The 23,780-nt window shown below is 39.2% G+C and overlaps 1 protein-coding gene across 1 annotated transcript in view; it reads right to left on the bottom strand.

Moving 5' to 3' along the window:
* The window catches only part of LOC115652681 (OTU domain-containing protein 4-like), a 41,114-nt gene extending 17,921 nt beyond the window's left edge, over positions 1 to 23,193 (bottom strand). The window contains 15 exon segments of the mRNA XM_030565073.1: positions 2,520 to 2,560; positions 3,497 to 3,736; positions 3,739 to 3,759; positions 4,331 to 4,466; positions 5,358 to 5,441; positions 6,029 to 6,086; positions 7,471 to 7,536; positions 9,182 to 9,358; positions 16,571 to 16,739; positions 16,831 to 16,955; positions 18,777 to 18,877; positions 21,118 to 21,182; positions 21,463 to 21,577; positions 21,961 to 22,018; positions 23,159 to 23,193. Of these exon segments, the coding sequence (XP_030420933.1) occupies positions 2,520 to 2,560; positions 3,497 to 3,736; positions 3,739 to 3,759; positions 4,331 to 4,466; positions 5,358 to 5,441; positions 6,029 to 6,086; positions 7,471 to 7,536; positions 9,182 to 9,358; positions 16,571 to 16,739; positions 16,831 to 16,955; positions 18,777 to 18,877; positions 21,118 to 21,182; positions 21,463 to 21,577; positions 21,961 to 22,018; positions 23,159 to 23,193 (1,491 nt within the window).
* Positions 23,194 to 23,780: the final 587 nt, after the last annotated feature.

Raw genomic sequence — 23,780 nt, 5'->3', positions numbered from 1 at the left:
AGTACGGCCAGCGCTGCAAACAGGGAGTTGCAGCGCTGGTGATGCCCTGCAGATGTGGACACTCTCAAAGTTGCAGCGCTGTAACTCCCTCACCAGCGCTGCAACTTTCTGATGTAGACAAGCCCGCAGTGTGCAGAGGCAGTCAAAAGCAAACAGGATGTTAGGAATCATTAAAAAGGGGATAGAGAATAAGATGGAGAATATATTATTGCCTTTATATAAATCGATGGTACGCTCACATCTTGAATACTGCGTACAGATGTGGTCTCCTCATCTCAAAAAAGATATAGAAAAGGTTCAGAGAAGGGCAACTAAAATGATTAGGGGTTTGGAACAGGTCCCATATGAGGAGAGATTAAAGAGGCTAGGATTTTTCATCTTGGAAAAGAGGAGACTAAGAGGGGACATGATAGAGGTATATAAAATCATGAGTGATGTGGAGAAAGTAGATAAAGAAAAGTTATTTACTTATTCCCATAATACAAGAACTAGGGGCCACCAAATGAAATTAATGGGCAGCAGGTTTAAAACAATAAAAGGAAGTTCTTCACGCAGTGCACAGTCAACTTGTGGAACTCCTTGCCTGAGGAGGTTGTGAGGCTAGGGCTCTAACGGCGTTTGAGAGAGAACTGGATAAATTCATGGAGGTTAAGTCCATTAATGGCTATTAGCCAGATTGGGGAAGGAATGGTGTCCCTAGCCTCTGTTTGTCAGAGGGTGGGGATAGATGGCAGGAGAAAGATCACTTGATCATTACCTGTTAGGTTCACTCCTTTTGGGGCACCTGGCATTGGCCACTGTCAGCAGACAGGACACTTGGCTAGATGGACCATTGGCTGACCCAGTACGGCCGTTCTTCTGTATGTCTAAATTTTCAAAATGTTTTAAATTCTTTTAAATTTAAGATTAAAGTTTAAATTCCCTGTGTTTCTAACAATTACTTTTTGATAAATGGGACCCCAATTCAGATTCATGCCACTGCAATACAAAGCATCAACAACGTTCTTATAAAGATGTTTTACTTGTAAGTTCTGGCACACACTTGCAGCCTGAACTCCAGCAAAAAGGACAGACTTTGAAAAGAAAGCGAGCTCATCTCTTCAGTCTTTTGGTTCATTTTTCATGTTCGGCACCAAATGAATTATTCTGACATATTTAATTGACAAGGAATTAATTTCCTAAATATAACTTCTCCGGTCTCAAAAGTGGTTCTGTGCACGAGATCTCAACAAAATCTTTCAAACTATTTGATATAAAATTTGAGATAAGAGGAACGTTTTCAAAACATGGTAAGGGACAGAGGGTAGCCTATTCTTATTTGAGACTTACTTTCAATTGTATGCCTGACTTTGGAGTCACCACTAAAAACTTCAGTAAACACCCCTTTCACTTCCAAATTTTGCACATGTAGCCTGTTGCCAGCAGAGAACATCTTGCTCAAATTGAAGCGATTTCAGCTAGCCATTTCTGATACTGGAATTCAAACAAAACAACTCGCAGAGGCAGAAACCTGAACATTAGTCTTGTGTGCTACATCTCATTCATCAAAATCTTTTGAATAAACCTTAGCTGAAATTTCTAAGAAGTTATATTTGAGATAAGACGCCCAAAACCACCTTTCAAAACATGATTAACACCTATTTCCCCCACCCCCCGGTCCCGTATTTAAGAACAGCTTGTCCAGGTCATTTCTAATTTAGGTAAAAATAGAGTCTGTTGCCCACAGACAACTTGAAGAGGAAAGGACTGAGACTTTTAGAAGTGGGGGCATGTGCAAAAGAAAAAGCATATAATGGAGAGCAAAATCTTAGCCTTACCTATGAATAGAATATAGTACTTTCATAAGAGAGCGCCCTCCCACCACCCCCAAGAAAAAATTAACAGCTTGAACAAGTTGTAGCGTTCCATATGGATTTTACATATCTGTAAGAATTTTGTTTGCTTATGAAGGCTACCCAGTTGACAGTCCTAAAGACTGAAATCCTCTAACCACACAAATGGTACAGTATAAACAGCAGCAGCACAGCTTTCCCTCGTGCTGCCCTGTCAATATGTCTCACCATTGACATAGATGGACCACTTCTAGGAGTCACAGAGCTCCATCCCTATGATCCACTCAATCTTTGGTCTCAGCTGCCAGCCAAAAAAGTTACAATTATTGTAAAATTGTGATGGTGGTGACTTCTGTGACATGAACATCTGTCCTCTGAAAACTGTCCACCAAGCTCCTTTCCACACAGGTCACCAAACAGCCATACAATGGTAATGCTATTCGTCACTTTTGATTTGGGCTGGTTTAAACCAGCAACTCAGAGGTAAGCAGATGTATGTTTTTCATTACCAGTTCCCTGAGCCACTCAATCCCCCTATAAAGTAGTATCATTAGTATTAATTTAAAAATAATAAATAAAAAACCCACCACTCAGTTTTGATTTTCCCCTACTAAAGTTGCCATTTTGGAATGTGGGAGATGGGGATTAAGTAAAAAAAATATCATTGAAGAGAGTTTGGATAATTACCTTCACACCAAGATTAAAGAAAAATCGAAGAATACTTCTATCTAGAGAGGGAAAAAAAAACATCAAGTCAATTAAAACTTTAAGAAAAATGCACATGCACACACACACACAGAAGGGTGACCACACAGCAAGTGTGAAAAATCAGGACAGAGGTGGATGGTAATAGGAGCCAATATAAGAAAAAGGAGACTGTCCCTATAAAATTGGGACATCTGGTCATCCACCCACCCACACTTTTTCCTTCCATCCAAAAATCAATCTCATCCTGTGCAAATTTTCAGCTACAGTTCTAGCAGAGCAAAGTTTAACTCTTTATATTGCTACTTCAGCTGGTTCAACTCTCCTTGGACTAATATAAGATGAACTGAAACTCAACTGCAGTTTTAAATTCCAGTTTTAATAGCTCAAGGAACCAAACTCAGTTTAAAAATGTAAGAGAGAATGTTACCAAAATGAACACACCATCCAGTCAGGTGTGGTATGTTCTACATGAACCCCTTGTATTTTTCTTTTTAACATGCTAAAATATGCTTTTTCCCAGACCAGTAAGAAAATTGCTGAGTAAGGTTCAAATTTCTGATTAAAATAACATGAGATTCCATCTGCTATTTTTCACTTCCATAACAGGGAACAGATGTCTATAATATGGTCAAGGAAGTCATATTTTTTTAAATGTATGCTACACAAAACCAGACTCTCACCAATTTACGTTCTTGCATCAGAGAATCAGATTATGAGCCATGAAAAGTTCACAATAGAGTTATGAATATCACCACTTAAAACAATTATCATTAGCAGCACAAACTAAAAATGAACAGTACAATTTACTTATTTTTTATACAAAGAATAGTAGCACAGCAACTGTTAAACCTTTCCACACTTACAGAAACAAATTAAAGGAATACATTTCACTCTCCTTCATCCAGATTTTAAACAAAGACATTCCATTAGAAGAGTAAAATATAAAGGTTTCCTACCTTTAGGCAGATCATCCCCAGTATTACAAAGGGAATAAGGTGGTGCAATGGCTCTCTCCCCCTTTTCATTAAAAGGGAATCCAGGGAACAATGGGTCCTGATAAGGATTCAGTGACTGAGGCAAAGGCATCAAAGGCTGGTTAACTGCTTGTATTGACACAGGAACTCCGGCAACTGGAGCAGATGTTGCCTGGGATACAACAGAATCAGGTCCAGTTGTCGGGGCCGGCATCAATGAAGAACAGGTATTTGGGCTGGAAAACCTAAGAAAGAGGAAGAGTGAAAGAAATGAATACACACAATTTGGCTAAAGTACATTATAGAGAGAGAAGATAGCAAGTAACTGAAGGATAAACATCAGGAAGATGAATTATTTAGGGTGATACAGAAGCATAGGAGTACTGAAATGAAGCTGAGGGAAAATGAAGGCTCAATTCAAGAACTATTTTCAGAAAGGGACTGTACAGTCTATCCAAAAGTGGTAACACAAATCTTATCACTTGCATTAGTTAAAAATACTCTTACAGAAGGCAAAAGGGAATTGAATCTTACAGCTGAATCTCTAAGTGACCCAGGCTGGAATGGAATAGTAATACTCCCCCCCCCCAACCTCTTCCCCTTAAGAGGCAAAGGGTCATGTGAACTATTTTAATTAGCAATGACATTTATATGGATGACTGAAGCTAACTAGGAGAGTTGCGTATCTAATTATCTTTCAATGTCTGCTTTTCAAAATCCCACCCACAGACAATTTGAAGTCATTTTTTACACACGGACTGCTCTGAACATGGTACAGTAAGTCTCTGAAGTAGACCAAAGAAGATTTCTTCAAACCTGTTGGTCGATAAGTTGGCTCATTTTGCCAGGCTGGCACAATGGCTGTAATAGAAGGCACTGTCGGAGGCAAATGCATCTCAGAGAAGGGTGGAGGGGGAGTTGGATTTACACATGGTAAGTGTTCTGTCAGGTTCTATAAAGCAAAGAGACGACCAGCTGAAGTTAGTAGGGCTCACAGATAATGCCTTACTTAGAGTAAGAGCCTAAATTCCATTCCATTCACAAAGATTTGACAATCTAGACTTAAACAGGCTGCCACTGTTACAGTAGTAGAATACCATCTAGTAATATTAGCTAACAAGCTATTGACAAAATAGGAATCCTAATCGCATAGCCACCTTTGGTCTTATTAATTCAATGTGCATGGAGACTGAACTACCCTCTCATCCTAGGGGGTCACCTCTCCAGAAAAGGTTGTACTGATACGATGAATAAGTAGTAAATTCAGCAACTCTCACAACTATAAATGTAGTTACAGTTTTTCACCTCCAAAAAGCAAAGCCACTGACTAAATGAAGCAAGCGGGCTTGCTCAGATACTCATCTCATACGATGATACTGTGCTACAATAGCACAGATCAGAGGATGGTAACAACCACAAAGCCTGTTGGTGCTATCAAAACATAACCAAGGTTGTTTTAACAATTTTCTACACCAGCAGAAGCTGGGAATATTATAAAAGGAATGATATTGGTCTCTGGGAAAATCACAGAAGGTGAAATAGCTGGAGGGGAAAAAAAAGATACAGTGTTTAACCCAAGTAGCATTCACTTAAAAGGTGGATGTGGATTAACCCCTTACTCAAACTCCTGGAATGACCCGTACAATTAAATTGCAAGATCTTTCAGATAGGGACCAGGTCTTCATACAGCACCTAGCATAATGGGTTTCCAATCCTAACTGGGGGGCTTTGGGCACTACCACAATACAAAGAAATTATCTTCAATAGCTATATGGCTGTGGTGGCAAGAATGCACTGAGGCCTCACAACTGAAAAACAAAAAGGTTAAACAAACATTTCTTACTTGTTCAGCAGGAGATTGAGATTGTGTCTTCTCTTGTTTCGAAGGAGATGAAGCTTGTGGATACTTGTCATCTCCACCATTCTTCTATTACAAAGTTCAAATGGAGAGTCAGTGCTATTCTATTTATTTTTTTTCCCTACAAAAATGGCCATTAAAGATATTAAGCACTCAACACTTTGTTAAAGGTGGGCTGGCCATCAAAATGAATGTTTGTCAGATTGCTTACTATGGCAAACCTAAAGTGATGCTGTTGATGATCTGTTGGCAGCAGGTATCACAGGAGAACCTCTAGATCCTAACCCATGCAGACTCAAACCTGTCAAGTACAATCACTAGAGGGGAACAGAGACCCACACTGCGAACATATGGGTACCTAGCAAATAGAGATCCAAGTTCAGAAGCACTCAATAGCCCAAGTTGTGGAATTACATTGCAGAGAGAGAGAGACTACATAAACAGACGTTTAAAGGTTCTGAGGAAGGTCAAAATAAGACAAGTCTTCCTCCTACAATAATCTACAAAAACTACTAGTGCAGCAGCAGTAGCCTGGCTCTGAAGACAGCTACCTCTCTGTTAGCCACCTTATGCTGTGCTGCTTACTGCATATACGGAAGGGAGGGAGACAGGGCGAGAGAGGGAGAAAGAATTGGTTTGTCTTTTCTTTAAATTACCTCAGATGAATTTGACTCAAACTTCTGACTGAAGTGGACCTGCCTGGAATTTGAATCTGTAATATAAAAAAATATAACATTGTAAATGAAGCGTCAAAGTATTTATAATAGTCAACAACTTCAGCCAATATAACAAGTTGTCTTTCCAGAGTTAAATCTTCAGATTTATCATGACCTTTCTACTTCAACTCAATTATACATTACTTCAAAATAGCATAAACGTGGAAAGCAGAATAAGTCGAAATAAGTAGGGCTGGCCGGAAAACAAAATTTGTGTTTCACAAACATTTTCAAGGTTCAGAATTTGCCTTCATTCTGCACTGGGATGAAAGCAAGACCTTATGAAAATTTTCACATAAAAAGAGAGAGACCACCTCAGCTTAGAAAGCCAATAGTCCAGTGGTTTAGGTCACTCACCTTGGATGTGGGAGACCTAAGTTGAGGTCCCTGCTCTGCCTGATGCAGGGACTTTCAAAAAATGTGAATCAGAAGTAGGCACTTCAATGCTATTTGTCTTTATCAGAGCAGAGAAGAAAAGGGGACAGAGGTGAAAAGAGGCAAAAATAGGTACATGTGGAAGGACAGATCCTTGAAGGCGAGACCAAGGAGCTTCAACATGATGCAATAAAGAAGGGGAAGCTGGGACAAGATTCACATAGAACAAGACTGACAGGCCAGAAAGCAGATTAGCAGATGCATTTTGTGTTGGACTCAACATTGCCTGCTCTCCCACTATACAACTGCAACCTTCTTACCCCTCGCCAGCACAAAATGAGCCCCACCAGAAGTAGGAGAGCTTAGTCACCCTATCTTTCCTCCAAGAGTTACCTGACAAATATGCAAGCATTCTGAGGAATATGGGAGAAGGAAATCTCACACCGCTCACCTTCTCCAGCACTACTGAATTGCAAACATACTTTTTAAATTAAATCTCTAACTCACACATTTTCTTCCAGTTTCTTTCTCTGCCCTTACATAGATAAATCACTTTAGGCACTAACCCCTTTACTTGCTTGGTCTTAGATGAACCCTCTTTCCACTTGAGCAAGTATCTCTAGCATTTCTCCATCAGTAGTTTCTGCAGTGCTAATCTAGCACTAATTCCAGTAGAGCCGGCACCTAATTACTTTAATGTGGATCAGAACACCTAGCTTTTCAGCATTTAGCTCCCGTTGTGTGCCCTCCCACATAATTTGAAAATTCCTATAAAGTTGTTTGACCCAAAGACCACAACCCATAAATCAAAAAAACAAGCGCTGTCTCCCCAAAGCATACAACTACATTGCACTTGACCACTGTCACAAAAATTACCCTCATGTACCCTGTCAGATGCATAAATCCACATATAGGCACATACCCAGCTTTGAAAATCCAAGACTTGGTTACTTAATATAAAAGCTAACAATGTTTAGTCCAGAAAACATTCTCTTTTACACTACCTATTATCCTTTCGGCTCTTCCATATTTGCCTTCCCCCTGCTGTTTCTTTTCTCAGTAACAGCTCGGAGCTTTACACAAGTATCAGCAGTCTGCGTAGCAGCCTGACAAACTAAATGGTTCTAAAGAAATTGAGAGAAGCACAATTCAGCATTTCATATAAAAGGCTTAGCCATAGGAATATACAAAACAATGTGCCATCATCTAAAATTATTGCACTTGGCCTCCATGAATGCAAGCTTATTTTCAGCAGGAGGCAGAGGAAAGAATTCTAATCTCAAATTTTCTACCCACCCAATCCACTCTTGCATTCTGAGGGTGGGGCTCACCTTTGAGTCAAGAGCTCAGGTTATTAGGCTACATGGACAAACCTTGGAGTTTTATTCCACTTCTAGAATCTATAAATTCTTCCATTTTAAATCCTAATATTCCTCCATATTTGAGCAGGAGCATCACAGCAATTTGCCACACTGCAACAAGATGGTGGTCTCTTCCAGTCTAGTTCTGCTCTTTATTCACCAGAAGATTCCAGAAAGCTCTCCAGGGCCCGATTCTCTTCTCATAAATAAACGATGGAAGTGAGGAATAACACCATTGAAAAAGTTTAAGATAAGCAGAATCAGGCCCTCTGCCTGGAAATTGTCATCCCCAAAAAGCAAGACACTCAAGGTCTCTCTCAAATCCCATTACCCTCACAATCTAACACCTATTAGTATTTCAGCCTGTCTCCCCTACTTCTGTTTTCTGCAGGACTAAAATACAAAAAAACCAAACTACAAAGACTGATTATGTGAAGACAACAGCTTCTTATCCAGCAGATCTGTTCCCTGTATGTATTGAGTTATATCTGCTTACTTTAAAAAGCAAAGTATGTTTTTTATACTCCTGTTAGTTCAGCAGAGGCAACAAGCTACTGGAGATGAAGCTGAATTCCATCCTGACTCATGCATCAACAGAAGGGACAACCAAATTTCAAATGGACTAAAATCCACACTCAGTTTAACCTATTCAACTCCTCTGAAGATAACTGAGTTCTATGTAAGTAAGAACATAATTCAACCTAAGGAATCTTCATTACTCATGACGATTCATAAACAAGTTAGAGCCCTGCTTGATTTTCAGAACCCAGCTTCAGTTTGCAGAATTGGCAGTTAGGAAAGCCATTGTTTTACTTCTAAGTAAACTGATTTCACTTGGACAAATTGAGACAGTCTTATAACCCACACTGATATTTTTATAGTCAGAGTAGAACTATAACTCAGAACAAATCCTGCTCCCACCTCTGTCAGAGGGCCCACAACAGCAGAACTAGAGTAGTTCTACACAAAGGAAAGGCAGGATTTGGGTAAATTGTACAGGGGATGTACAAATTCCTTGCATGAAACCAAGCTGAGCCTAAAGGATCTGCTGGAACATGGTCCATTTCTACATGGATGGAGCAAGGAGCTCTCTGGCTTCAGTGACCACTCTAGTCATTACATCCCAAAGCTTATATCTGTAATTCTCTAAGGAAAACTGCTAAGTGTCTTGATCTATAATATACAGTTCTATATATTGTATTTATTTAACTTTATACAGAAGAAATGCAAGACAAGACATTTAACTTTTCAACAGCAATAAGAAAAGTTCACAAGTGCAGAGAACTAAATTTCAAATTAATAATTCACTGGCAGGTTGTAAATCCTACACTAAAAATACCTTATTACCTACAATTACTGAAGCATACATACAGAAAGAGCAGGAAAAGCTTGTTCATCCCTTTGCTGAATCTCATAAAGTGAGCGAGATTCTTCTATGGCCTGCTTCTCTCTGCGTTCCTCTGGGGACAGGCCAAAGTAGTAACAATCTCTGCTAATGTAGTCCAGATCTTCAGCTCTCTCCCTGTCTGGTTTTCTGTAGGGGAAGAAGACCAAAAAAATCGTCAAAAGAAATAGTTAAATGGATACCAAGTGTGAGAGTTCAGCTACCCCAGAATTACAATTGGGGAAAGCTGAGAGAATACAGCATACTGTACTAGCTATTCAGGTCCCATGAAGCCTATAATGAAATAATAACTGCAAATATCAGGATTAAGAGGGGGAAAAAAAAGTGTGTTCATCTACAACATATTCCATTTTAGTTTCTTCCTAGGTGGTACTAAAAACAGAAGTTTGGATCATGTCCATTTTCTCCTATAATTTATAAAGTGTTCTCCCTTTGTTATTTCACATAGTATTATGCATCCTAACATAGGGCAAATATATACATTCAAGTGCTAATACATGCATTTCAATAAAAGAATACACGTTCTTCTTCTTAATGCTCTTAAATTTATTTTACATTATTCTGAACTTCTGATGAAGCCATATAAACAAAATATACTCCATCTCTCCATGAAATGCCAGACAGTAAAAGACAAAGTACTCTTAAAACACATAAAAACCCTCACAACTTTGCTTTCTTGATTAAGTCTTCCAAAGTTTCCATAGTCACTGCGACACTACAGCAAACAACGGCCAAGAACATGTGATTTGTTGGTGCCTCAAGACAATGGCAAATTCACAGGAGAATGCAGAATGTTTGAGAACCCCTACAATTTCAGAGACACTGTAGAGCAGGGGGTTCTCAACCTCTCTCTTTCTGAGGTCCCTCAAACATGCTATAAAAACTTCATGGCTCACCTGTGCCACAATAACTGGTTTTCTGCATGTAAAAGGCAGGTCCAGCATTAGGAGGTAGCAAGCAGGGCAGTTGCCCAGGGCCCCATGCTACAGGGGGCACTGTGAAGCTAAGTTGCTAAGGGCTCCAGGCTTCAGCCCCAATGGCAGGGCCTGGGGCCCCCAGCTTCAGCCCCAGCAAGTCTTAACACTGGTCCTGCTTGGCAGACCCCTTGAAACCTGCCCCAGGCCCCTGGTTGAGAACCACTGCTGTAGAGGATGCTTTGGTTCTTTCTTGTAGTGGTTCTGCACTTATACTGGGATAGATATTACTCAATTATTATTGTGCAACACATGGAAGTTAAGTGACTAGTGAACAGCTCTGTAAACCTGTTCTTGGCCAAAAACTTGAATACTCCATAAAATATAAATGTTGTGATGATCTATGATTGAATATGACCATTTATATCATTGATTTTACCAATTGTTATATAATAGCTACAAGTCTTGTACAACATGTCATGTAAGGTGTCCGTGGAAAAATTATGATTTTCTAATTATGATTATTCTATTTATATGCCTGTTTCATTTTCATAACTGAAGTTATAAATATTGGCTACATACAGGCATCATACACATGTGCTGTAATCTTGGGTAACACCCACCAGGTAAAATTTACATTAAGGCCATGTATTGATGGCCCATCAAGGACACTTAGCTCTCCCTATGGGCCACAGAAGAAACTCTTTTTGCTCAGATAGCTTTTCCTGTGGATGCCTCAGCAAGAATATGGGCAATGGCTGCCCCTCTGAGTCAAAGCATATAAGGACATGGGATATGCTCATGTAACTCTGGACTCCATCTTGGGGCAGTAACTTTCTATATGCAGGGGCTGTGGGCTTTGTTTGGGACAGTACATTTCCAAGCACATGCCAGAGGATACAGAAGACTCCTGAGATATCTCCATTTTGCCTCTTTCCTGCCCTGATTCTCTGAGGATTTACAACTAAAAGGAGCATTTTGAACTATGGACTGAGGACCGTCTAATCTTTTGGAAGTGATCAGAGAGACTTTACAAGCCAGCAGTCTATTTAATCACTGCTACAAACCTGATATAAGGATTTTGCAGTTATTTGTATGAATATGATTAACAATTTTTAACTCTTTTTTCTTTTATTATTAAACCTTTAGTTTTTAGTTACTAAAGGATTGGCCTCAGCATGATTATTGGATAAAAACTGGGTTATAGACTCATAGCCTTTAAGGTCAGAAGGGACCATTATGATCATCTAGTCTGACCTCCTGCACAATGCAGGCCACAGAATCTCACCCATCCACTTCTATAATAAACCCCTAACCTATGTCTGAGTTATTGAAGTCCTCAAATTGTGGTTTGAAGACCTCAAGCTGCAGAGAATCCTCCAGCAAGTGACCCATGTCCCATGCTGCAGAAGAAGGCGAAAAACCTCCAGGACCTCTGCCAATCTGCCCTGGAGGAAAATTCCTTCCCAACCTCAAATATGGCGATAAGTTAAAACCTGAGCATGTGGGCAAGACTCACCAGCCAGCACCCAGGAAAGAATTCCGTGTAGTAACTCAGATCCCAACCTATCTAACATCCCATCACAGACCATTGGGCATACTTACCTGCTGATAATCAAAGATCAATTGCCAAAATTAATTGCCAAAATTAGGCTATCCCATCATACCATCCCCTCCATAAACTTATCAAGCTTAGTCTTGAAGCCAGATATGTCTTTTGCCCCCACTACTCCCCTTGGAAGGCTGTTCCAGAACTTCACTCCTCTAATGTTAGAAACCTTCATCTAATTTCAAGTCTAAACTTCCTAGTGTCCAGTTTATATCCATTTGTTCCTGCGTCCACATTGGTACTAAGCTTAAATAATTCCTCTCCCTCCCTAATATTAATCCCTCTGATATTTATAAAGAGCAATCATATCCCCCCTCAATTTTCTTTTGGTTAGGCTAAACAAGCCAAGCTCTTTGAGTCTCCTTTCATAAGACAGGTTTTCCATTCCTCAGATCATCCTAGTAGCCCGTCTCTGAACCTGTTCCAGTTTGAATTCATCCTTCTTAAACACGGGAGACCAGAACTGCACACGTTATATATTGACGTGGCTATGTGGCTGATCTCTCGGGATTAGAAGAACCCTATGTTTGATTAAACTGGTTTTCAGTAAGCACTGAGAGTCCAATGTCTGGGTGGTAAGACGGGCTGGAAGGCTTAAGGAGACAGCATCTTTAGCTTCTTGTGTGGTGAGACAGAAATTTACTTTTATTACTGGCTTGGTATAATCAAATGATAGAATAACCACCAGGCTAGGGAGAGTGTGCCCTATTTCTCCACAGTTTGTCCTGAATTTGGCATCCTCAGCTGTGACCCACCAAGGCACGGTGACACAGGTAAAGCAGATTAAGAAGTCCACAGAGAGGACAGAATTCATGGCTATTGGAGTCTAAATTTTGACTGGCCCAATTAACAATTTTATTGCTACACCTAATAAGCTACTTTAGATGGTAATAAGTGCCTAATCCAAACTGAATATTATAGCCCTGAATATCCTGACAATCTGCTTCCAGTTCAACAGGCCCGGTTTCCTCTGTCCATCCAGGGACACAACATTGGGGGAGGGGGGCAAAGAGTACCTCTCTGTTAATATGTGAGTTGTAGCTTTCACCATTCTGACAAATGAAAAAAAACACTTATTTTTTATTTTGAGTTGGTTACATGTTTTTACTTTTAAATTGGTCAGAAAACATTGAGGATAACTAAGGAAAAGCAACTGAGCACTCCCATATTTGAGAAAAAACTTCATATTAAGCCCTTATTTGATGGTCATGAACAGTAACAGAATATTAGTTTGTTTTTCAGTAATGCCCGCCACCTACTACATTTCTGGCCAAATCAAAGCTAAGAGCTTTGAAAAGAGGACAACTTCTCTCTTAGATACCAAAATCAAAACCCATAGAATCACAGACATTAGAAATTGAAAAGGTAGATTAGATTTATTAAATCTCTATGTCAACTCAGAACCGTCGTCTTTTGCCCTTCAGTATTTCTGGGAATCCCCACATTGTCAGCCAATGCAAGTTACATAAGATTGCTAGCAAAAGCAGAGCAAGATTGAAAGAGATTCAGTGAAGATGAAGGACTAGATGCACTTTGACAATTCTGATAGTGAGGATAAATATCAAATTAATTGAGAAGGTCAGTGGACAACAACACTACTCAAGTCCAACTTTTAAATGGAAAAATACTTAATAATCTTGGAGAAAGAAGACTTCAAAATATTTTCCAAATTACAGGCAAGTTTCATCTTAGTCGGGGTTCCTTGGTGATCGCGTAAAGCGAAAACCGCATATAGCCAAAATTATATCCCCAAACCCTTTAAACCCCGCCCGCAGCTCCTGCGGCCGGGCTGGGTGGGCATTTAAAGGGTCCTGCTGGGCTTTCCGCCACAGTGGGGAGTCTGGAGGAGCTTTTTAAATCCCGCCGGCAGCTTTGGCAGCTGGGCTGGGGCTGGCATTTAAAGGGCCCAGAGCTCCACGGTGGCTGGAGCCACGGGCCCTTTAGTTCGTCACAGGGCTACCAGCCACTTCTGCAGCTGGGAGCCCCGTGGGTGATTTAAAGGCCCTGGGACTCCCAGCCACAGCTGGTGCCCCAGGACCTTTAAATCTTGAGGCCACGCCCCCCGACTCCGGCCATACGCGTATAGTTGAAATTGCGCATGTTAAATGCACGTAAGTTGTGAAAGACCTGTATTCTGAAATGATGTAATACCGAAGGTTTGTCCTAAATGCACTGCTACCTAGGCACTGAAGGAAATTAATGCCCCTCCACTGCCTAAATAACTCCCAAACGTATTTCCCCTTAAAAAATATATATATATTAGATAGATAGATAGATAGATAGATATAGATAGATATCTGTTTCTGCTCAATCATATTCACCTGAGTGCTTTGCTGTAGCTGCAGTTGTGCTCCAAGAGTGAAAGAACAAAAGATTCTGGGGCATATCTGAGACTAAAAGCTACCCACTATATTCAAGTGAGAAAAAAAGGTGAGCAGAAACTCTGCTGTAGAAGAGTGATCCAGAGCTGGCCAGCTGGTGAGTGTCCCTGGCGGCAGAAATGTTAGTTTCACATCCCCTAAGAAGGATGGAGGCATACACTATACTTTATTTAAGATAAAAGCAGCATCGGAAATGCTATTTATTAGTGCGATGTACTTTTCTTCACTATATAAAAAAAATACAGAAACCGTCTTTTCCAGCATCAAAATGTAACGTAGCAAACATTTCACCATGTCAAAGTCCTGTGATGAACCTGTACACAAGATTCACTTTAGAGCCAGATTTTGTAACCTAATAAATTCAGTATTTTAATTTTATTTCAATATCAGTCTAATAAAGATGAATAATAGTATACAGAACCAAAAGTCAGAAGTGCTTCTAAAAAGATTCTGTATTTTGCAGTTTGACAACATTTAAGAGTTTGAATCAATGTCATAAGAACAGGAAAAAAAATAAAAAAAACACAAATCAGGAAACAAAATCACATTTCCTATTAATTCCTTCCATATGTTAAGGTTTATATGCATCCTTGCTTATATATATGAATGTAGTCTGACAGTTACAAGCTTCTTTTTACTTCCCAGTAACAGAGTACTATTCAGAAACAATATAGAGAAATGCAGAATATTTTCTAAAAAGATTATTTTATCCTTTGCACTTCTTGAATTCACCAAGTGAAACTGCTATTTAATTACAAACTAAAATCTGTGTGTCTTGTCTCTGGATAACATTTGAAAACAGTCGTCATAACCCAAGAGAAATTATCTGCCAAGTACCTATATCTATAGCTATAGTGTGATTTTAGACATGTGCTGTCAAAAACAAAAGCAGATCTGTGGTTAGTACGTGTGCTCCTCCACACAGTAGCAAAATCAAAAGACTAGGACAGCAAACAATACACAAGGAACTGAAAACTATTTATGTAAATGCCATTAATCATTTTATTACTGTTTCTAAAGTGACTGCCAGTATTAGTATCTGTACCTATCCATACACATATCCCTACCTCTATGATGGAGATGAACTTTATACTTAAGGATTCTCTTTTGAGAGTTCTATTTCTTCTCTTCCCTAATGGCTACAATGGAAACTTAAATGGCTTTCTCAAGGCAATCTTTAGCTATAAAATAAATAAATAAAATCATGACACAACAATGACTTTTGCTGCCATCACATTGTTTGTGTGTTATATCTTCCCCTACCTTGTGTTAATCTTGTCCTATTTAGATTGTAACCTCTTCGGGGCAGGAACAGTCTACTGCTCTGTTTGTACAGCATCTAGCACAATGGAACCCCACGCTTGGTTGGCCCTTATGCACAACCGTAAAACTATTAATAAAAATAATAATAAAAGTGCCAGCAAAAACAAAAACAAACACAGAACACTAGCATCCTCTTGAATTCTTTGCCTTAATAAACACAGGTTCCATGCAATGGGTTCTGAAACTGACGCACTATATTCCCTCCCAGCCCATGGTCCACCAATGGCAGCCACTTTAGGCTATCAGCTCCCGGTCATCACCTCTAATATGGTGGGAGACCCACATCTCATTTCCCCTTGACCAGAGATTTTAAGGCTACGCAGCTCCCTGCCTTATACTGTGATGCCTCCAGCAACCCAGTCAGCCTAAAAAAGCCAGCACCTGTGCTCTGCTTTCTCTCTGAGGGCTATGACCAATATATTGCCTGCAGTTTAAGATACCACACTGCTTCTCCTAAGCAAGCAAATTTATTCTTAAGGTAAAAGCATTACAGAGAAAACAATAAAAGAGCCTGCACACCTGCTAAAACGTTTACCAGACATCACCCCCAGATCACCCCCAGCTCCAACACAGGGATCTAGTGGGTTTTGAAGGACTAACACCAACAACTGGATTTTCCCCATGATTACAAGTCCATCTATTTTAGATCCAGAAACAGATCCCAGACTGGGAAGATCAGCCATTTATTTACACAGCTCAGGCCTTTGATCTTAGCCTTCTGTAACAGGTAATCAGCAGATAACCACCCTCTCCTCAGGAAGTAACTTCAAAAGGCTACGTTTTTGCATAACCAGAGTTGGGGAATTTGTATTAACCTCTCCTTAGGAATTCCCCAGAAAATCCACTTAACACTTATTGTCCCAAAGTCCATACTTGCCTGGCACAATTTCAGTATAGTTCGTTGAACTCTCAAGTCTCACATCTCCCCTCTAAAGAGGTTACATACAATTTCAGCCCACACTAATAAATAAACTTAATACAGTAAGGTCTTTCAAGGATATTGCCATATCCGTCAGACTTGATACTGACCATCAGCTGGGATGCACCAGAAACAAGCCTTTGAGCTGTAAATGGCCAAGTCCCAAGATAATGAATATCTTATTTCTCATTTTACCTTACAGACTGGGAGGGATTCCTGCCTGGAGTTTTGTGCTCAGTAGATGTCTGCTGAGACTGTGAGAACTGATGCTGTCTGGATCCCACAGCATACTGTTGTCGAGGAGGTAGCACTGACTGGGTTTTTATTGGCTTGCTTTGATTCTTTGGCCCTCTGCAGTCTGCTTCTGTGACACAGATGCAGAAACATTTCATAAGATTTTTCCTCACAATTACTAGAGACAACGTTTTTGCAATTAAAAGTTGGAAAAATCCTACCAGGCTGAACATTTTGCCCACATGCTGTAGAGAACTTTTTTATCTTCTTCCCTGACACAGTATTCCAGCCCTCTATAGGAGATGCCTGTGGAAGTGGTTTAAGGCTTTTCAGTGAGACAGCATGCCTGCACAACAGAAGGAGAAAAAAATATAAAGAGGTCTATAGATTGGACTGGGGTTTGTATAATTAACACCAAAATGTTTACTGTGACAGAAGGCTCTTTTCTGTTTCTGGGAGAATTACATTCAAGTTTTCTTTGCTCTTGTGTTTAACATGTTGCATGAGCTTAACCAGGACAGTAAAAAAAAATTTAAAGGTCTTATGGTTTTGAGTTCTCAAACAGAAATAAGATTCTAAACTGAAAACAGTTTTCAACAATTTGTACAGAGAACACACAATTTTAACTCATAACAATGCTATTTTGTAATGAAAATAACCCAAAAACAAGTTTCATTAAAATTAGATAGACAGATAGATAGAAGGGAGACTAGCTTATCGGTTTTTACATATAAAATAGATATTTTAACATCCTAACACAAAAGACAAGGCAGAGGGATCGTAAGAACATTCTATTAATGAGACCAGCGTCTATGTCCACCTTTTCTCCCTTGACTGAGTAGTCATTTTAAAGAAAACTAAAGAAAATATCAAGTCAAAACAGACAACTTATCAGCACTTTCTAAAGCTTTGTGGACAAACACATACACAAGTCCTTGATTTGGAAACTACAGGGCTTTTCCATTTTAATCTTTACAGAATGTCACAGAGCAGCACATTGGGCAGATAAATTCACCAGGAACATGACGACAGATTTAGGGACATAGCCAGGGATATAAACTAACTTTAAATTACTGAGCATTGATTGCTTTTTTCTAGGCAGGCAGCATGAACTCAAAGTGGCATTTGAATTATCTGATATGAAGATATTCAGTTTGGTGGGGGGATGGATGACTTACTGGTTTAAACTTGAACTGTAACTGAATGTTACTCCATGCACCTATTAAAGGTAGTTCTAATATAACTCTAGCAAATTTGTAAAAATAAAATACAATTTTGCAAGATGACACCACAGTTGCCAAGTGTCTTACTCCTTCCTTCCCAATGCTATGACTGGAAAATGTGTTCCCCGTCTGGATTCTTCTCTTCAAACCTTAGTATTGGAGAGATTTCCCTCAACAACTGTCCTCAACCCCTTATCATGTGATCAGGAGTTATTCTTTGAAAGAGTGAGGAAGAAGTTACAGCACCTGCAATACGATCTAAGGGAGATGGCTCAGATAACTGAGCCATTATGTTGCCATGATATCTGGGGATAAAGACATGAGTATTAATTCAATCAACACACAGCTCTTTCTGTATGAAATCAGGCAGACTAAAGAGTTAATTAGTGATTACATAAGTCTGCTATTACCCTTCACAATACTTTTAACATAAAAAGTTAGCCACAGTTCTACCATCCAATTATAGAAGCATTACCAGTAATTCCCTAGTGGGACAATATCATGCTGTCTAGGTTTGGAGTTTGTACAGAAAATGCTCTAATTTGAGTTTACTAAAGAATAAATATACTAGGGCTGTCGAGTAATCACAGTTAATTCATGCGATGAACTCAACAAAATTAATTGTGATTAATCGCACTGTTCAACAATTTTTTTAACCACACAATTCGTTTTTTTAAATTGCTTGATAGTCCTAAAATATACCATAATTTACAAAGGAACACAGCTACAAAATGTTTTTATGCTGTATGTAGATATGGTTGGGGAGTAAGTTCACCCTTTTAGAATAGCAACTTAACTGTTGTCCAGACAGTTCAGTTGCTGTTGAAATGCAACCAGTCCTTTATCTGAAGTAGTGCTATGGCAAAATGATCAAGCAGATGGTGTCAAACACCAAAAAGGGGGGAAGCTGCATTAATAAACATATATATGAAAAGTTTACTTACTTTTCTCCAAGCTCTTCTACAAAAACAATAACTGGGCCATTCTCAGAGCGAACCTCTTGGATATGGGCATTATAAAATTTCCCATTGTGGTCTAAGCGCACCTGTGGAAAAATTATAAGGAAAAAGACATTGTGAGTATTACATAAAGAACACTCAAAGGGAAGACAGATTTTTTATCCCAGTTCCCTAAGTGGTCCCCTCAAGGACTGCACGCACAACCCTGGGTTTAGCAGGCTAATGCTCAAACCACTAAGCTATCCCTCCCTCTAAGTAGTGCTATGGCAAAATGGAGGGAGGGATAGCTCCGTGGTTTGAGACTTGGCTGTTAAACCCTGGGTTGTGAGCTCAATCCTTGAGGGGGCCACTTAGGGATCTGGGGCAAAATCAGTACTTGGTCCTGCTAGCAAAGGCAGGGGGCTGGACTCAATGACCTTTCGGGGTCCCTCCCAGTTCTATGAGATAAGTATATCTCCATATATTTTTCATTATTATTTTTTTAAAAAGGGAAAATTTAACCCTTGAACACCCCCAGCAATGTAAGCAACTACCCCCTTGGCAATAACAGAAGTCCTGGGAGACATCAAGAAATGTTGCTTCCATGATGGTGTTAAAAATAATCAAAGGTAAACTTTAACCTCCACTATTTATTTGAATGACTCTATACAAAAACAAAAACAAACAAACAAAAAATCCCCAACAGCATTACTCTATGCAGTGTTGGAGAAATCACAGCCTTCAAACCAACCTGGAATAACACTTAAAAGCAAGTAATGCATTAGAGAACAGGATAGCAACATACTGTTTTGAAAAGTATGCTCAGCTTGGTTAAAATTCTAACATAGAACATTTTTTGACACAGATGGGACTTTATTATTGTAGTCTCACTAGGGATATTAATACCAGTCCTTTCACAAGTTTACTTCCTGAAACAATCATTTTGTCGGTGTTTTTATTTTTTTAAATAAAAACATACATACTTCATTCTTTTGTTAAAAAAAAAAAAAGTGTCATGATAATGATTAACTCTGTTTTCTGCAGACAAATGTTTACATTCCTAAGGTTAAGGAACAATAAAACGTTTATAGACATTTTATACGCTGAGGCTACTCATCACACTCGTCACGTATGTTTCACTGTTTATCCTTATCCAGTTCTCCCCATCCCACATTTTGTTGGGTTTTTTTGGTTTGGTTTTTAAATGCAGCTATCATTATCCTACCATATATAGAGATTGTAAAATCCCAGGAGCATGGAGAGTCTGTGTGTGCGTCCATGTGAAGTACCTATCACAATGGGGCCCTGGATCCCAAATGGTCCCATACAATAGAATGCTGGATACATAATGAAAATACGGTTAAGTATTACTATTTTTCTCCACTTTGTTTTATGGCAATATTTATTGTTTTTAAGCATCCAATCACTATTTTTTCTCATCAACAAATTAAGAAGCACAGCTGTCACTTTTCCCCTTTCCAATAGATTCATAGACTTAAGGTCAGAAGGGACCATTATGGTCATCTAGTCTGACCTCCTGAACAATGCAGGCCACAGAATCTCACCCACCCACTCCTGTAACAAACCAATACCTATGTCTGAGTTATTGAAGTCCTCAAATCGTGGTTTAAAGACCTCAAGGTGCAGATAATAACGTGATGCCTGGATATTAAAACAGTTAGTACAGAATACAATAAAAAAAACAGAAGGTGAACAAACTTTCCATTACTTGCAACAGAGTTCACAGGACATGGTTAGGAACACCGCTTATAGCAAAATCTCCAGCTTTTTAACTCTGCTTCAGCGTCTTCTTCCTGTTTCACTGTGGATATAACCAGCATTCTTGCCCAAAAGAACAATACTTTATTCCTAGCTAAAAACTGATTTTTTTTTAAATAAACCACTTTATTCTACAATAAATGGCCTAAAAATAAATAATAAAATTAAGACTGGGTGCAAAAGTTTGAGAGACAGGGACAAGTGTTAGTTTTTGGATGTGCACTCAGGCCCTGAGCCTGCAAACACTTATGCATGTGATTCAATTTAAGCACATCAGCTGTCCTACTGAATGTAACTTGGGATGTTAAGCACGAGTGTCCGCAGGACTGGGGCCTTTTGCATAATAAATTTTATCACACTTTATGCTCCCCAAGCATATCCTACTGCATCTTTTATTGGAAGAGTTTCCAACTCAGGGTATTCACGTAATAAATGAGCATATGCATTTAAATATAAGCAAAAAGAAATAAATAGAAAATATTAACAATGCAGTTAAACCAAAAGCCAAGGAAAAAATTGGTCTCCAGGACACAAGGCATAGAAGTTACTATTTCAACCAACTACTTACTTTACATTTATCTCCAACTGAATACTGCATGCCAGCAGCAATGGAAAAATCCCGTTTTTGCTGATCTGTAAACAACATCAGTATATATCAGTCAGATTACAAGAATTTTCCACCTTTTATAAAAAATAGTTTACGCACTGCAACAAAGAACACTCTAATTTAATTTAATTTTTGTCCTATTAGTATCTTGGGACTGAAATAACTATTTAGGCCCTGAATCTGCAAGCTGACACGTGAACAGATCCCTACACATGCTCATAGCATTTTTGGGACTTCATAGGGCCCAAGCTTATAGATCAGCTTGACAGAGAGAGGCTCTGGATGGGGTCTTAAATACTAACTTACCCTGTTTTGACTGTAGCCAAACTTCATATTCAACATTTCTGTAAACTGATGGATTGAGTGACTGAAGTACTTTTCTAGGCAAAAATGAGGTGTGATTTCCATTGTTCTTAAGGTGCTGTACAAAACAGAACCAAGTAGCAAGTGACCAAATGCATACAGATTTACAGCCACTCATTTAGTATCATATCACTCACATAAGTGTCAAACTGGAATGTAAAGCAGTTAGATGCTTATAAAGGCATTAACAGCTATGAAAGTTTAATTCAAGGGAATTTCCTTTCAACATACAGCAACCAAGCTAGACAGTAAGCAACAGTAAGAATGGCCCCAACCCCTGAGATTTCTAATGCAAATTTGAATATAACTTTAAGAACTATATAGTTCTCTTAATGTACCATATTTAAAAATGAAGAAACTCAAGTTACTGGAGAAACATTAACCTTTGTAAAATACAGCCAAGTATAACTACATAGGAAAGAAGTGTTAATGTAAAAGTACCTTATTGCCAGAAAGAGACTTAAATCCATTCATATCATTAACTGCAGCAGTTTTACTTCTGTAAAGAAGAAGATGCTTTAAATGACACAGTTGAAATTAAGATTCATAAACTGGCCAGAAATACCTTCCACAGTGTACACAAGAATTACCCCTAACCTTCATAATGAAGTTAAAAAATTCCATGCTGTATGCAATGCTGAATATATTGTTCTTAGAGGCATAATTATGAAGTTTCCCAACATAAAAGTATCAGAGGGGTAGCCGTGTTAGTCTGGATCTGTACAAGCAGCAAAGAATCCTGTGGCACCTTATAGACTAACAGACGTTTTGGAGCATGAGCTTTCGTGGGTGAATACCCACTTCCTCAGAGGGGCATTGCTGGCATATGTGGCTGATCTGGTTAGGTCCTAACCAGATCAGCCACACCATCACTGGTTCATTCACCTGCACATCCACCAATGTAATATACGCCATCATATGCCAGCAATGCCCCTCTGCTATGTACATCGGCCAAACTGGACAGTCTCTACGGAAAAGGATAAATGGACACAAATCAGACATTAGGAATGGCAATATACAAAAACCTGTAGGAGAGCACTTCAACCTCCCTGGCCACACTATAGCAGACCTTAAGGTGGCCATCCTGCAGCAAAAAAACTTCAGGACCAGACTTCAAGGAGAAACTGTTGAGCTTCAGTTCATCTGCAAATTTGACACCATCAGCTCAGGATTGAACAAAGACTGTGAATGGCTTGCCAACTACAGAACCAGTTTCTCCTCTCTTGGTTTTCACACCTCAACTGCTAGAACAGGGCCTCATCCTCCCTGATTGAACTGACCTCGTTATCTCTAGCTTGCTTGCTAGCATATATATACCTACCCCTGGAAACTTCCACTACATGCATCTGAGGAAGTGGGTATTCACCCACGAAAGCTCATGCTCCAAAACGTCTATTAGTCTATAAGGTGCCACAGAATTCTTTGCTGCCCAACATAAAAGTTATTCTCGTTATATTCAAAAATAAAATTCAGTAAAGACTGTACAGTTCCAAATTAGATTTAGCAACTCACCCAGTAAAAATTTGAAACAGGAAATATAAGTCCTTTAGATGAGACTTTAGCAATCAGGCCTGAGAGAAAACCACCCAACTCAACTGAAGAAACAAATGAAGCCATTTAATCAACTCATATTTATTACCTAGCCTGAGTCTGGTCATTCTCATTTTCCCTCATTTTCTACACCTGCTGCTATTGGAAAGTTTGCTTCCCATGAACAGAGAGGAAAAAACATCATTTGTTTCTAAGAACAGCTGAAGGAGCTCTTCTGCATTTGAACAGTTTACTGCTTTCTTCACTACATAATAGCACTTATGGCAAAATTTCTATAAAATTAAATTCACTCTTCCTCAAAAAAAATATAAAACTCCCTCCAGATAAATTAACACACACTAAACTCAACCTTTCCCTAAAAACAAGAAAAATAATTTTAAAATACTGCTTAATGAAAGCAGCAAAATCTATGTAACTTGTGTTGAGACAGGAGTAAGGTTACATGCACTAGTCTTCTCTCATTGGAAATGAGTTTGGTGGTCTCAATCTAGTCAAATGACTATATGCCCTCTCAGTTACAAAAATGCCTTATTTAGCATCATAGGCTCATAAGGATCCAAAAACTGATACACTGCAAAAGCCATGCAGCCAGGGGCTCCCCCAATTGCCCTGGGACCCCCTCCCAGTGGGCAGTCCACAGAGAAGGAAGCAGCACAAGTTGAAGCAGATTCTTGTCTAAATTCTGCTCTCAGTTACACCAGTGTAAATCA

The sequence above is a fragment of the Gopherus evgoodei genome, chromosome 5 (assembly GCF_007399415.2).
Source record: "Gopherus evgoodei ecotype Sinaloan lineage chromosome 5, rGopEvg1_v1.p, whole genome shotgun sequence".
Taxonomy (NCBI): Eukaryota; Metazoa; Chordata; order Testudines; family Testudinidae; genus Gopherus; species Gopherus evgoodei.
Note: the sequence above shows the minus strand (reverse complement) of the source record. Positions and strands in the feature narration are given on the sequence as shown.